This window comes from Astatotilapia calliptera, chromosome 4, assembly GCF_964374335.1.
Source record: "Astatotilapia calliptera chromosome 4, fAstCal68.1, whole genome shotgun sequence".
Classification (NCBI taxonomy): domain Eukaryota; kingdom Metazoa; phylum Chordata; class Actinopteri; order Cichliformes; family Cichlidae; genus Astatotilapia; species Astatotilapia calliptera.
The window spans coordinates 8,226,728-8,239,898 of NC_137425.1; the positions used below are offsets into that span (position 1 = coordinate 8,226,728).

The 13,171-nt window shown below is 37.9% G+C and overlaps 1 protein-coding gene across 2 annotated transcripts; it reads right to left on the minus strand.

The window, feature by feature from the left end:
* Positions 1 to 477: 477 nt before the first annotated feature.
* On the minus strand, positions 478 to 13,083 carry stat3 (signal transducer and activator of transcription 3 (acute-phase response factor)). Of its 2 annotated transcripts, XM_026164384.2 has the most exons (24): positions 12,853 to 13,083; positions 10,236 to 10,385; positions 9,495 to 9,738; positions 9,310 to 9,402; positions 9,135 to 9,216; positions 8,931 to 9,031; positions 7,983 to 8,134; positions 7,640 to 7,798; positions 7,341 to 7,433; positions 7,121 to 7,180; positions 6,980 to 7,009; positions 6,790 to 6,883; positions 6,657 to 6,704; positions 6,396 to 6,479; positions 5,783 to 5,881; positions 5,505 to 5,640; positions 5,363 to 5,415; positions 5,173 to 5,267; positions 4,670 to 4,809; positions 4,353 to 4,574; positions 4,145 to 4,187; positions 2,695 to 2,754; positions 1,756 to 1,853; positions 478 to 1,511 (listed from the first exon to the last, which is right to left on the minus strand). In XM_026164384.2, exons 2-24 carry the CDS (start codon positions 10,361 to 10,363, stop codon positions 1,471 to 1,473), a joined length of 2,355 nt encoding a protein of 784 aa, XP_026020169.1. In that variant the 5' UTR covers positions 10,364 to 10,385; positions 12,853 to 13,083; the 3' UTR covers positions 478 to 1,470. The 2 variants fall into 2 exon arrangements, with proteins under 2 accessions (XP_026020169.1, XP_026020170.1); XM_026164385.2 differs by lacking the exon at positions 2,695 to 2,754.
* Positions 13,084 to 13,171: the final 88 nt, after the last annotated feature.

The window sequence follows — 13,171 nt, forward strand, 5'->3', positions numbered from 1 at the left end:
TGACTGTTTTTAGCGCCAACCTTTCTTTATGATCTTTTTTAGAAAACCTCTGATATTTCAGCAAGGACAAAGTGCCAAGTGCTTCATTTTTGGCACAATAACTGTGTGGACTTCTCAAGTGTAAGTGTTATTTTAGTTCAGGCAGGTGTGTGATGTGTAAAAAGGAGTTGGTGAAGGTTAAGCATAAAAATATCAGCTACAGAGATACCTGCAGCACTTCTCCAGGATATTAAACACCTGTCTGAAGCATTGTTCACACGCAATATAAAACATAAATAAAAGTAAAAATAGGGTAATGACACCATCCATTGTTACTGGCTTCCTCAATTAGTCTTATGCAATTAAGATGGTGCTTTAATGAAATGAAGGAGCTTTCCATGAACTATAAAGCAACTGTGGACAACTTACACTCATTTATAGATCAGCGTAGGCTGTTTTACTGGCATTCCTCCTTCAAACACAAACAACACTACTGGCTGAGGAGTAATTCATTAAAATGGTTTATTTACATTTTGAGCACAACGCCGTTTTCTAGTTCTGTAACTCTTGCTGATAAAACTGCCAAACTGACAGCAGATTTACACTGTGGCAATAACAGGTGCAGTTTTGAGTTGTCTATTCCACTAAAAATACCACGCCAAATACTTAATGACCCCACCACGCATTGCACCCTGTGGTCTGACACCAAAATATCACAGTTACACAAAGCAAAATCATGTTGTGAAGGTCTACAGAGGGATTGCTGCTTGTGCTAGTCTTTCTGGCACCATTAATAGGAGCCTTCACTACAAGACAAAGAAACATGTGGCTTAAATTGTACAATATTAAAACGAAACATTTCAAACCGTGAGCTGACAAAAACTGCATTTCATAACTTCTCACAATGCTAAAGGAGGAAAAAAAACTTTACATGAAAATAATTTCACAATTGTCAGAAATTTCTTGTCTCTTTACACACCTCGATTGGCTGAAACAAATACAAGAAATATTCCAATTTGTGTAAAAAGCATAATGAAAGAGAAACCGTTTTATACAATCAAGATAGGGTGAAACAACGACACCATGCTGTGTTTGGCAGGGACACTGAAAAAGCCTAGCTTATACAACAATTACTCTCATTACATTTTGTCATTCAAATAAAAGAAGACATTATTCATAATTTTTCTAAAAGTAAACAACCTATAACTCGTGCTTAAATGTTTAATGTACTTGAAAAAAAAAGAAAAAAGATCTATTAATTATAAGGAGAACCATTAAAAAAAAGAGTAAGTGCCAATTCTGTTTCAAAAGAAAACCTTCCAAGACCAACTGCCTTCCCTATTGTGTGAAAGTGAGAAATTTTTTTACATAGAAAAAGAAACAAACTGTACAGGCACACTATGTGTGGAGAGAAAAATGAATCAAGAAATTCTCTAACATAATATGAAACCCAACAAAGAAGGAAGTGGCTGAAGTACTCGATGACTCTTTTCACATAGGCGATGCTACATCCATTTCCAAAGTGAGTGAATCTGCAGATTAAATAAATAAACAAGAATAAAGCAATTAATATTTCAGCCGAATGAAGTACATTTATGCTTAACGATTAGGTCTTATAGTAAGAACATCTTTTGAACATAAAGACATTTTGGCAAGTCCTTTCAAAGGGTCTGACACATGGTTGTAAAGATAAATAAGTGTTTGGGGGAGGAGGTAAAGCCCTGGAAATGTACAAATACAAATGTGTGTGTTTGTAGTACATGTAAGTAGACTCACCCATATGCCCTGGAGTAGCTTCTGCTTCGTTGTGCATCAGGGAGTCAAGGGTCCGGGGTGACATGGGGAACAGGTCACTGGTGTTTCCAGAGTTTGTGCTGTGAAAAACAAACAGAGTAAAGAGCATAATATTAAGTACTATGCCTGGCGATGGCTACACAAATCAAATATGAAATACTATCTGTGGTAAGAAAAGTGATGAGGAAATGTGATGCAGCTATCAGAAGTTAAAAAAAGGAGCTGTGATTCTGCTTTGATAAACAAAAGATTGGTTATTGAGTAAATAAGTCACTCCTGTCTCATCTCACTCTGGCAGATGATTTAGCATTGCCTGTGCACACAATCACTGCAAAAGAGCAGGGCAAGGGATTTTGTTTTTAAATGTATATAAACAGCATAGGTCATTAAATGCATTTTTTTTTTTTGCTTTAAATCAGGCAGTACTGTGCTCAACTGAACAGAAGGCAAACTGAACGGATGTTAATGACAACTAAGGATCAAGTGGATCGAACAGGCCAGAGTCTTTTGTTAAGGCTTCACAAAAAACAAAGTCCCCTTTTTGTCTTTTTTCTCCCACCAAACTCACTTCAGCCGTGTCCATTTTATCATGGAACTGATTTTGAATGTTTTACCTTTTTATATTATTTGAATCACTTGTCACTCAAACTATTATGACATCTAATTCGGACCGTTTAAGCCCCACAAAATAATGTGGATGAGGAATGATAAAGAAATGCCTGCAGGAAACAAGAGTATGGGGTGAAATAAGTGAAAGACTAATGAAAGGCAGGGAGCTACTTTTGTATTAGAACTAGGAACAATGTCTGTATGTTGGACTCAAAAATAGGAATTATGTAGGTGAAATTACTACCCATCAAACACACAAAGTGACAAAATGCACACACAGCCCTACATGCCAACTCCCCCCGAGTGGCCTACCCTGGGAATCCGTTCCCAAGCAGTTCACTGTCCGGCAAGTCCATGAAGACGGAGGGACACCTACGGAGACAGGTCAGGATCTCACTGAGCAAACCTCACCATCAAACCTACTAATACAAGGCGGATGACCCGTTTCTACATTCCCCTCGTGTCAGTCAACCTCACTCTATAAAACTCACCTGCAGCTAACGTCCAACTCCTCTGCCTTTCTCATTTGTGCTCATCTCAGACATTCAGGAAAGATTTGATGATCGTCAATAAATATTAATCGTGAATACCAAAAATTCTAAAATGGGAATTCCGTTCATGTTGTTTCCCTGCTAACTGGTAGAATTACAAATTTAGAAGTTTAAAATGCTTCTTTGTGCTTCCTTTCGTTCATCCTTAAGACTTTAATGTATATTTTGAGGTCTAAATATGGTCTAATAAACAGCAACATCAGTTGTGATTAGGGATGGGTATTGTTTAGATTTTGCCCCACTGTTATCAGTACAGTGAACACCTCTTTGAAGCGAATGCTCTAAACCCTAACCATTTGAGATTAATATTAATAAACAAATCTACGATTACACAGTTAGCTGGGTTGTGGTTCCTTTTTACAACTTCTCCATTATTCTATACTGAGTTATAATGAACTCTATATGTGAGCTCTTTGCTGCTGATGTATTGGCATATCTGCTTTCTTGTACTTACGGTAATGAGCACTTTCCATATCATTTCTAGTGAAAACGAATGCTTACATTTCCCACCCCCATCACTAATACTCTATCTGTGGGTGTGTGTGCACAGTTCTGGGGCTTCCCCTGCCCTTCATTTATAGATTCCAAGGAAGAGAGCTCTCTTCTCGCTTGGGACTACAACACATGATAATCTCTCCAGAGAGAAGAACTGACAACATTACAGGTTGTTGATACTTTACGCTCAGCACTGGTGCCCATTTAATACCATATTTTGGTACCCATCCCTATATATGATAAGAGAAAAATCCATACTAAATATTTGGAAATGGCCAGTGAGTCAGATGATGGCGTACAGAAAGAGTGAGACATGGCTATTCGCATGTCGAAAATGAAAATAAATTACTTTCACATGTGCTCAGTGAATACACAGCCAGATGGCCCATGTACAAAGTCAGTCTAAGCCAGTTCCCTACAGAATCTAATACCTGGGTTCACAACCCTTTTCCTGAACATTATGATTCCTCCTTCCTCCTTCTCACACTGAGAGTTAAAACCTCTATGTTGTTTTTTTTTCCTGAACATTTGATTAACATTTGCCACATGAAACAGTCTGAATCTGTGTCTTAATCAGGAACACTCAGTCTTCACAAAAGAAAACATCAACAGGAAGTACAAAGAACTAATATAAGCGTTGGCCACTGTTTGGCATGCGACCATCCTGTAAATATTATCATTCTGAGATACGGAAGAAGGGAGTGGAAGATACTTACGGGGTAACGCAGATGAACTTTGTCTTCAAATAAGGCTGAATAGCTGTTAGGGAAAAAAATTGGAGAAAATAATGAGTACTATTAAAAACAAAACAAATAAAAAAAAAACCTAAAAAACACTTGCAATGCTGTTATAAACATACTGAGCAATATGTTTGAGTTTCTTTTTAACTAAATAAAGACTATGAAGAACAAGGCAGTAACTTACTGCTTGTTGAGTCTCCTCCCATCTCGGCTTCAGGAGCTGCTTCTGGCCTGCAGTATTTCCCAAAGGCTTCCTCTTTGGGAATCTCAGGATATAGGTAGACAAGAGGTGAAACCAGGATATTGGTGGCATCCATAATCTTGTAGCCCATGATGATGTCAGCAAACGACATGCTGTTGAGCTGCTGCTTGGTGTAAGGCTCCACTGACTGGATCTGGGTCTTTCCTATATAAACACAAAAAAGTTCAACATCACAACAAAAAGAGCACATGAAAAAAAAAAAAGATCATCAAAACAGCATGAAGTTCTGAAATACTCACCACTGATGTCTTTCTCTACCCATGTAAAGGTGATGCCCCCCTCCTTGCTGCTCTCGCTGAAGCGCAGCAGAAAGGTACCGGGAGGTTTTGGACTCAGAATAGCTCTCTCTCTCTCCTTACTGATAAAACCCATGATATACCTGTAGACATATGAAGAAATGAAAATACTCTTAACCCTGTAACACCAAGTTTGTAATATTTAAAACATGAGTTTTTCAGATTTCTTTTTGTCAGAAAAACCTAAATAAATTGCACAAAAACACCAGCTATATTAAAAAAAGATACCAATTAAAACATGTATGCACTAATTTATAATTAATATTTTTGTTTAAATGTGTCATAAGGTTAAATGATACACTCCAGTATCAAACATTTTGAATTTTCTGGCAATTATTTCATGGTTCAGGCTTTACGGCTAAAAGAAAGTCTCTTCCATGTCAAGAAATTTTCTAATATGAAAGGAAGGTAAAAGGCTTGACTGTAAACAAAGCATGACCTCTCACCCTTCATTCCACAGTGCAAGAATGTACTTTTTCACCAGGTCAATAATGTTGTCAAGCCACACCCAGAAGGAGAAGCCTTTGCCTGCCATGTTTTCCTGTGAAGTGGAAGAAAGAAAAAAAAAACTCATACAAAACAATAAAATATCACTAACAATAACGCTGAACAATTTAGTGCCATTTGTTGTAGTACCTTGCAGAACTTGGCCCAGGTGATTTGGCATCCAGAGTAGTTGACACATGGTCCTATATAGATAATTAAAGAATTAAATCAGATTCATAAAGAATCGTGAAAAACTAAAAAGACTTTGATATTTTAGGGCTTGTCATCAAACCTAGTAATTTCTCAGCCAATGTGGTGAGCTGTTCAATGGTCAGGCCTCTCTTGGTGGTGGAAGAGAACTGCCAGCTCAACACCTCAGCCACCTGGTCCCATGTCCCCACTGGAGGTTTGGTGAAGAAGTTCACGTTCTGTGCAAAGAACCACCAAGGCAAAATGTTATGAAAACATACACATTTCCTACTTTCTACTCAAACAGATCTTCAACTCCATTGAGTTAAGATCCACCTCATGCAGAGTTTAGTCCCTTTCCACCAGAGGGTGCTGTCTTACCTTTGGGTGGTTAGTGAGCATGTTGTACCACAGGATTGAAGCCCAGGCATTTGGCATCTGGCAGATGTTTGATATAACTACCACAGGCAGGGAATGGGTCTGCAAAAACATGGTGTGTGTAACAAAAAAAACAACATCCATCATCCAAATGTTATTTATAGATGATATTGTTTGTCATATATTTTATTAGCTATTAAAAAAAAAAATAGACTTAAAAGTTAATTTAATTTTAAATTAGGATTAACGCATTACTAAAGGAGCTGCAAATTCAAATATTATGATTCTCTAACAAATCACCATTTGCATCAGCGTAAATCTTCAGTGCCAGTGACCCTGCCATTAACTGTGGGCAGGTCAAAAAAAGGGCAAACAGAAGAAATTTTGTGTTTTCAGAATCAGTCCCTGTAGAAGCAGTGTTGATGAAGGTGACTGGAGGCGGACGACTTCATAAATGACTAACTTGTCTGGTGACTAACTTTGTATTGGGTGTCATATAACGAAACTGCATTGTGCTTCGGGAGTGTTTCGAATTTTGCGGATTATTAGTGTTGCTTGGGTTAATAACGAAAGCAGAAATATGCTCCATTTCATGACACACAGTGGCAGTACTCACCTCCAGATCTATCTTCAGGCCCTGGTGATAGACCTCTGTTTCAAACGTGATAAGATGCAGTTCCTCAGTGACAATCAGAGAGGCCTAGAAAACAAAAAACAACCTACTTAAATCTCTTTATAAAACTATATGTATACGAGATAAAGAGGCCTGTTAATTACAGGTTAAAGCAGAATTTTTCACATGCTAAATACAGTTAAGATTCTGTAACGAGCGGTTTGTTCACTACATTACACAAGTCCAACAAGAAATAGGACTTACGTCGCTATTGGTCCGTCCACCATTACCACACCTTTGTTCTCGCAGGGTCTGCAACAAACAGGAAGTCAGTGCTCCGCAGAAGGCCTTTATCAGATTACTTCATAGCTTTCAACCGGTAAAACGTTTGACTCACCAAGTGTTTAAACTCTGCTGACAGGCTACCATTGTTGGACTCCTCCATGTTCATAACTTTTGTGTTAGTACCGAGGATGTTAAACTTTCGTGATCTAGTAAAATCATAGTAGAGCACAAAGTAAGAACCTTTTCTAAAATACTACACATTAAAAGCTCTGAGGTTTGAAAGTTTGTTTTTAAAGTCTTACCCTCGAATTGCAGCCACATCACCAGATTCCCTGAAAAATAGAGATGCAATGAGTAAAGCAGTACATTTGCTTTGTCTTTCTATCCAAGTGATCAAAACTTAACAGAAATGTTGGATGGTAAAAATATATAAATAAACTCACTTATCAATGCAAACTTTAATTTTCAGCTGGTAATTGAGCTCAGGAAACTTTACCAGTAACCTTTAAAATTTTGAGAAAAGAGACAAGACAGAACAAATTCATCCACTCATTAAAATGACTGTTCCACTTCCCGTTATACAGGACACAAAAAATGTTGCAATAAAATGTATAATCCCAAGTATAAAAATGTACAATCCGGTGTTGTAATCCTGATTCTCACCTGACTTTATTTGTGAACTGCACGCCTGTTTTGATAACCAGAGGTCTGTCCGGATGCATGGGCATGCAAGGCTGTCTTTCAACCACAAAAGCACTATGACACAAAAGCATCACATCAATACATGATGAGCAGTGTTAAAGGTATAAGTTCCCTAAGTAGTAATTTTAAATGTTTCTGAAATTTCACATTTACAATATAAAAACTGTGAGAGACTATGGGAAGCCTTAAACAAGTCAATAACTTAAATCCATGCAGATCAAGTTAAGACAAAAATCTAAGTAGATAAACATCAAATGTACCTCTTCATTAGGTTTCTGAACAAGTCCACAATTTTCTCCTCAAGTGCGGGCCGGTGCTGAATGATGGGGTCTCCTTTGTAGGACACCTTCTGTTGGAGCTCTTCCAGCTTCTTGATTTGCTGACGAATTTGGAGCTGGGACTCAGCCAAGGATGTAATCCTGATTAAAGTAATAATACAAATTGCAAATCAGACACTTGTCTATATGAAGGGAGTAAGAAGAGCAGAGACCAAAGTCCACAGTCACTTGGCCAGAATCATTAATTTATGATGTGAAACCTACTGTGAACATATCTAATAATAGACAGTCAATGATTAATCTCTGCACCAGTTTCCAAGTTTACCAAGTTTCAAGGCGATCGAGACAGATGTTTGGAGGGCCTCCAATACAAGCAATCTGCTGTCTCCTCTTCCAGTCAGCCAGTTCTTCATCTGTCAGGTTCTTCTGTACATAGTCCATGGCAGTCAACAAGCCTCCCATCTCCGTAACAATTTGCTATAACAAAGCAAACACAGCACACATTAAACATTGACATAAAGAGTTATAATCCATCTGTGGTCCAAACTTTGTACCACTGTTAAAGATTCAAACAATGGCTGTGTTAATATTCAGGTTTAAGACCAAGATTATTCTTTACTATCATTCAGCTAAACATTTAGATGTTTCCAACTATTTATTTATAAGTGACTTATGTATGTATGTATGTATGTATGTATGTATGTATGTATGTATGTATGTATATATATGTATATATTGTACTATTCTTAGTTAGCGTATTGTCTGTCTTGTCTTAATGTTGGTTTAAAATGGAGCACTGTAACAAAAAATAATTTCCCCCAGGGATCAATAAAGTATTCTGATTCTGATTTATCAATCTTGCATTTATAATTTTTAGCCAAATTTCTATTTTCGCCATTGATGAATGTAACTAGCAGTAGTTGCTTGTTCAGTACACTGCTGTCTGGCAAAATTTAATGGTCAACATATGTGCAGCATGCACAACTAAGGGACATTTGGTTTCACAGATGCAATGCCACATCTATTGCTTTTTGTGCTAGCCAGCAAACTTAAACTGGGTGTGCCAGCTTAAGTCCAGAGGTGTTGTTTCATTTCGATCTAATTACTTCCTAAAATGCCTCTTTATACATTTTTGCACGCCCTGAAATGTACAAATACAAAGGTTTCCCTTTATAAGGCATTATAATGTGTTTCGAATATCCTTGTTTTATAGATGTTACCTAAAGCACTTGACATAACACATGCTTAAAATCAATAAAGTTTAAAAACCCACCCTCCTGAGCTGATCCAGGGCGCTCAGCATCTGCTCGAGCTGGGCCATCTTCTGCCTCGTTGCAGCTGCCTGGCTATTTCCATTTAGATCCTGGGACAACTCTGGGAAGAAGGTGAACAGGTCACCGTTAAATTAACTTTTAGCTGTTAATACAGGCAACACAGCTAAGAAAATTACATCAAAAACATAATAAGGTAATTATACCTCCTTGGCTTTTTAGGGTCTTGTAATTGAAATCAAAGTCATCTTGCAAGTTTTCAAGCATTTTCATCTTCTGTTCCATATCCTGTGGAGAAATGGGTGATAATGTACATACATTTATGCCAAGAAAGACCAATTACGTAAATATGCAGTAAGTGACTCTTTAATGAGAACTAACCTGGACCCGCTTCCTGATGTCTTGAAGATTGTGCTCCAGTATCTGCTGCTTCTCTGTCACTACTGTTCCAGTGGGATGGGCTGCCTGGCCATCCTGCAAGAGAATAAAAGATATACTACGTAGAGCCATTGTACTAACTATATACACCATAAAGTCTGAAGCTAGGTCAATATTGCTGTATGAACCTGTGTAGCAGAGGTGGCAGTCTGCAGCAGCCTCTGTTCTTCCCACAAACAGCGGGCAACAATGCGAGCAATATCCATCGGTTTCTCCAAGTACTTGCTCTGCAGATGCTGTTTAATCCTGCGGAGGTTATGCTGGTAGAGCACGTTGTTCTCCTGCAGGAAACGGCTGTACTGCTGATCTATTTCTCCCAAGAGGTTGTGGAACACCAGTGTAGCATGTGACTCCTTATTGGCAGCGTAAGCCCTTGTAAACGACAGGTAAAGTGATCAGTATGTGCTCATTTCTAATTTTTCCTCATACATTTAGGTCAAACTCATCCCCATTTGCCACAAGAATGAGTACTCGGGTTAACAAGCATACTGACACATTATATCAGAGTGCCCCGATTCCTGTGGTGGTGTTATAAGGAAAGAAGAGGGTGATAATGAATAAATAAAAACATTTTTAAAGCCAAAAAACATTTTGGAAATCATAATGAGTGGCCATCTCCCAATCCAAAGGGAGAGAAAATTACATGAATTAAAATGTAATTTCACAACAGAGCCTAGAAATTTAATTTTTATTTATTTATTAACCTTTATTTAACCAGGAAGATCCCATTGAGATTAAAAACCTCTTTTTCAAGGGAGACCTGGCCAAGATAGGCAGCAGCAGATGTCTCACAGTTACAGAAATTACTCAAACACAGGCAGCAACAACACACATGCAACAATAAGTGAAAGAATACAATTATTTCTTACCAGTCCTGACTCTCAATCCAAGGCGCAAGAAACTGTCGTAACTCCATGGGGAAGCTGTCACTGTACAAGTGGTAGAGTTGCTCCAGGTACCTGGTCTCCAGCTGCTGTAACTGGTTCCACTGGGCCATCTTGACACTCACCTCCTTTGGCCTACATAAAAAATATGAGTGAGACAACATAAATTCTCCAAAAATTCTATGAAAATACAAACTGATAATACATACTGCCACAGTTCCTGATAGAATCAGGAAAAATTAACTGTAGGGAAATAGCTAAATATCAAGTTTTCTCTGAAAACGATGTCAGGCCCATACAAGCTTCCTATTCAGTACAGTCACTTCCTGTTCACCGAAACACTACGCCTCCACCAAGAAATTTAGGCCAACATGAACAGCTGTCAACTCCCCGAGCAGACAGGAGTTAATGATCTTTGGTGGTAATTTTGTCTCGAAGGTATGTCACTGCGCTTTCTGTACTTTGCAATTTGAGTAATAGTGTTTCATTTATTTTCAATCAATCACCTGATATCAGATAACTCTTATCTAGGTTATGTAACTATAACTTTTCCATCAGATCCACTTGAGCGGTTCTCCTAGCCTTCTCACATTTTCAGCTAAAGGTTACACCATTCCCTGAAGAATTTTCTACTGTACACTAACAATAACCAGACATTCAATAAATCAAAAAGGAAGCCATTTCCTTTGTTTAATCCTTACATAACATGTTGGATAGTGTTGCAGTAACATCATTCCACTGAATGTGTGTACTGTGTTCTCTAATACACCTAAAGTTCGACTTTAAATATAGGCAGAGACGTTTAACAAAGCTTTCATGCTTGGTAGCTGCTGACACAGAAATGTACTTGACAAAAAACAAAACTTCACTTTCTGTTTCCAAATGTAAAGATTTTCTCCTGCTGACAAAGCATAGCACCGAAATAATGCTGTTCATGTCTGAACAGGTTAAAACACGGACCTGAATTTCCATCTGTCAAGGTATTAGCATTATTCAAATCAACACTACATAGGTTCCATATTCATACACATGGAGGTGAGTGCCTTCTCAAAAGCGTCATTTTAAAACACCAACAGAAAGTGGATTTCCCAACATTCACTGAAATTAGTGTTCAAGGAAAGCCACTAGTTTCGGTAAAACCCCCCAAAAAACAAAATCACTAATATGCTCACTAACGCTCACTAATATTGTGTTGCTATTTTAAGCAGTGAAGGCACATAATTAACTGTCCCACAAATGTTGCATTTTTCATATGACCAATGTTCCTCTTCCCACATCATATGAAAAAGATGCATTCATCCATGGTGTAGATTTCTGGGCATGTAAAAACCCTGAGAGAATCAAACCAAAGAATAGGCAAGTCTTTATCAGCTCAATAAACAACAACAACAACAATAAAACAGTATTTCAAGTTAACCATGACCCTTAGGCACAGTTGTAAGTTTATTGTGTAACCTACTTATCCTGTTTCTCCTGAAATGGCTGGACTATTTTGACATTTACTAAGCCCTTCTGTGAGATCTCTGCAGAATTATACGTGTGCAGTTACAGAAATAGTTGTGTTTTATTTTTAATCAAGAGTAACTTTAGACAAGCAGCTTGTTTATGTCAGATGAAAGGAATCCATAAAGTCTAAACAACTCATCTGTTGGTTGCATAACTTAGACATTTTGCTTAGGTCTCACACATTTTGTGTTCCTTTTCTTTTCACACCTCTATCAATGTCTGAGCTTTAAAACTAAATCTAAAGCTCTCAAATTAAAATCCACAACTCAGAATTAGTTATCATAAATAAACCTGTCTACCCAGCTTGTCCACTGCCCTATGCTCGGAAGTAAGTGGCACAAACAGTGCCAAGCAAAGTGCCATTCATTAAAACTCATACCTATGATATTCCAGGAAGCACTTCCTTGAGACAACAACGAGAAACAGTAAGCATGTCAACCTTCACTGGCAGTGGATGAAAACAATAGTACAACTACATGTGTTATTAGGCAAAAATAAATAAATAAAAATACTGATTGATTATGATGTGCGTCCATATTCAAAACTCGTCAAAAGTTAATAATCTGCTAACTCACTGTCCCCAATTAAAGCCTAATTTATTGAATGCAAGCCTTGAATCATAAGGCTAGGTAGTGGGTGTGCTGTCCAACTGATGGCATGGTGATGGGCGTGACAGCTTAAAGAAAACAGAAAGAACTGAACTGAATTTTCCTCGGTCCAAAGGGGCATCCCGTTAAAGCCCACCTTCCCTTTTTAAAGCATATCAGATGTACTCCCATTATTAAACGAGGCGTTAGAGAGTAGACGAGAAAAACAGAGCACACAAACACAAAAACTCTTAAATATTACGTCTGTAATATACATTTTACAAGAAACGAGCAGAACTGTAACACACTTAAAAACGTTATTACCACTTTAATAAATTATATATCACTGTGAGCAGAGGGGGTTTCTCCAACGTGAATAACTAAGAACCTATAAAGTACTGCAAGTCTACCCCAGCAGCGTTATCGATATTAGAAGTAGACGTGCATTAACATTACGTTAAAAATATAAAATTTACACCAAAAGCAGAAGTCGATTTATATTTGCTTACCTGGCTCGATGCCACTTATTTAGAAAGTTTCTCCGCCAAAACAGTAACCCTTCTCATAAAACACACTGACGATAACGGTCAGTGGCAACTTTCGTAAAGATTTTACCCACAAAAACGAGGGAAAGAGCTCGAAAAAAACCCCGTAAGTCTTTATATTCTCTTCCCAACACGAGAAACGCTTCTTCGTCGCGAGTACGGATCTTTCAGTCAACCCATCCCCTACATTGCAGACTTTCCAGCCAGCCAAACTCCTTAAACTATTTTACTGACATTTCCAGCCGCCAATAGTGGTCTTCAACTCTGCTGTCACCAATCACAA

What these genes read in the sequence shown, in the direction of transcription:
- stat3 (XM_026164384.2), bottom strand. Translation starts at nt 10,363, where the DNA reads ATGGCCCAGTGGAACCAGTTACAGCAGCTGGAGACCAGGTACCTGGAG. An exon ending in TGGATTGAGAGTCAGGACTG is followed by an intron (nt 9,739 to 10,235) that starts GTAAGAAATAAT and finishes GTCGTTTACAAG; the next exon opens with GGCTTACGCTGCCAATAAGG. An exon ending in GGTAGAGAAAGACATCAGTG is followed by an intron (nt 4,575 to 4,669) that starts GTGAGTATTTCA and finishes GTGTTTATATAG; the next exon opens with GAAAGACCCAGATCCAGTCA.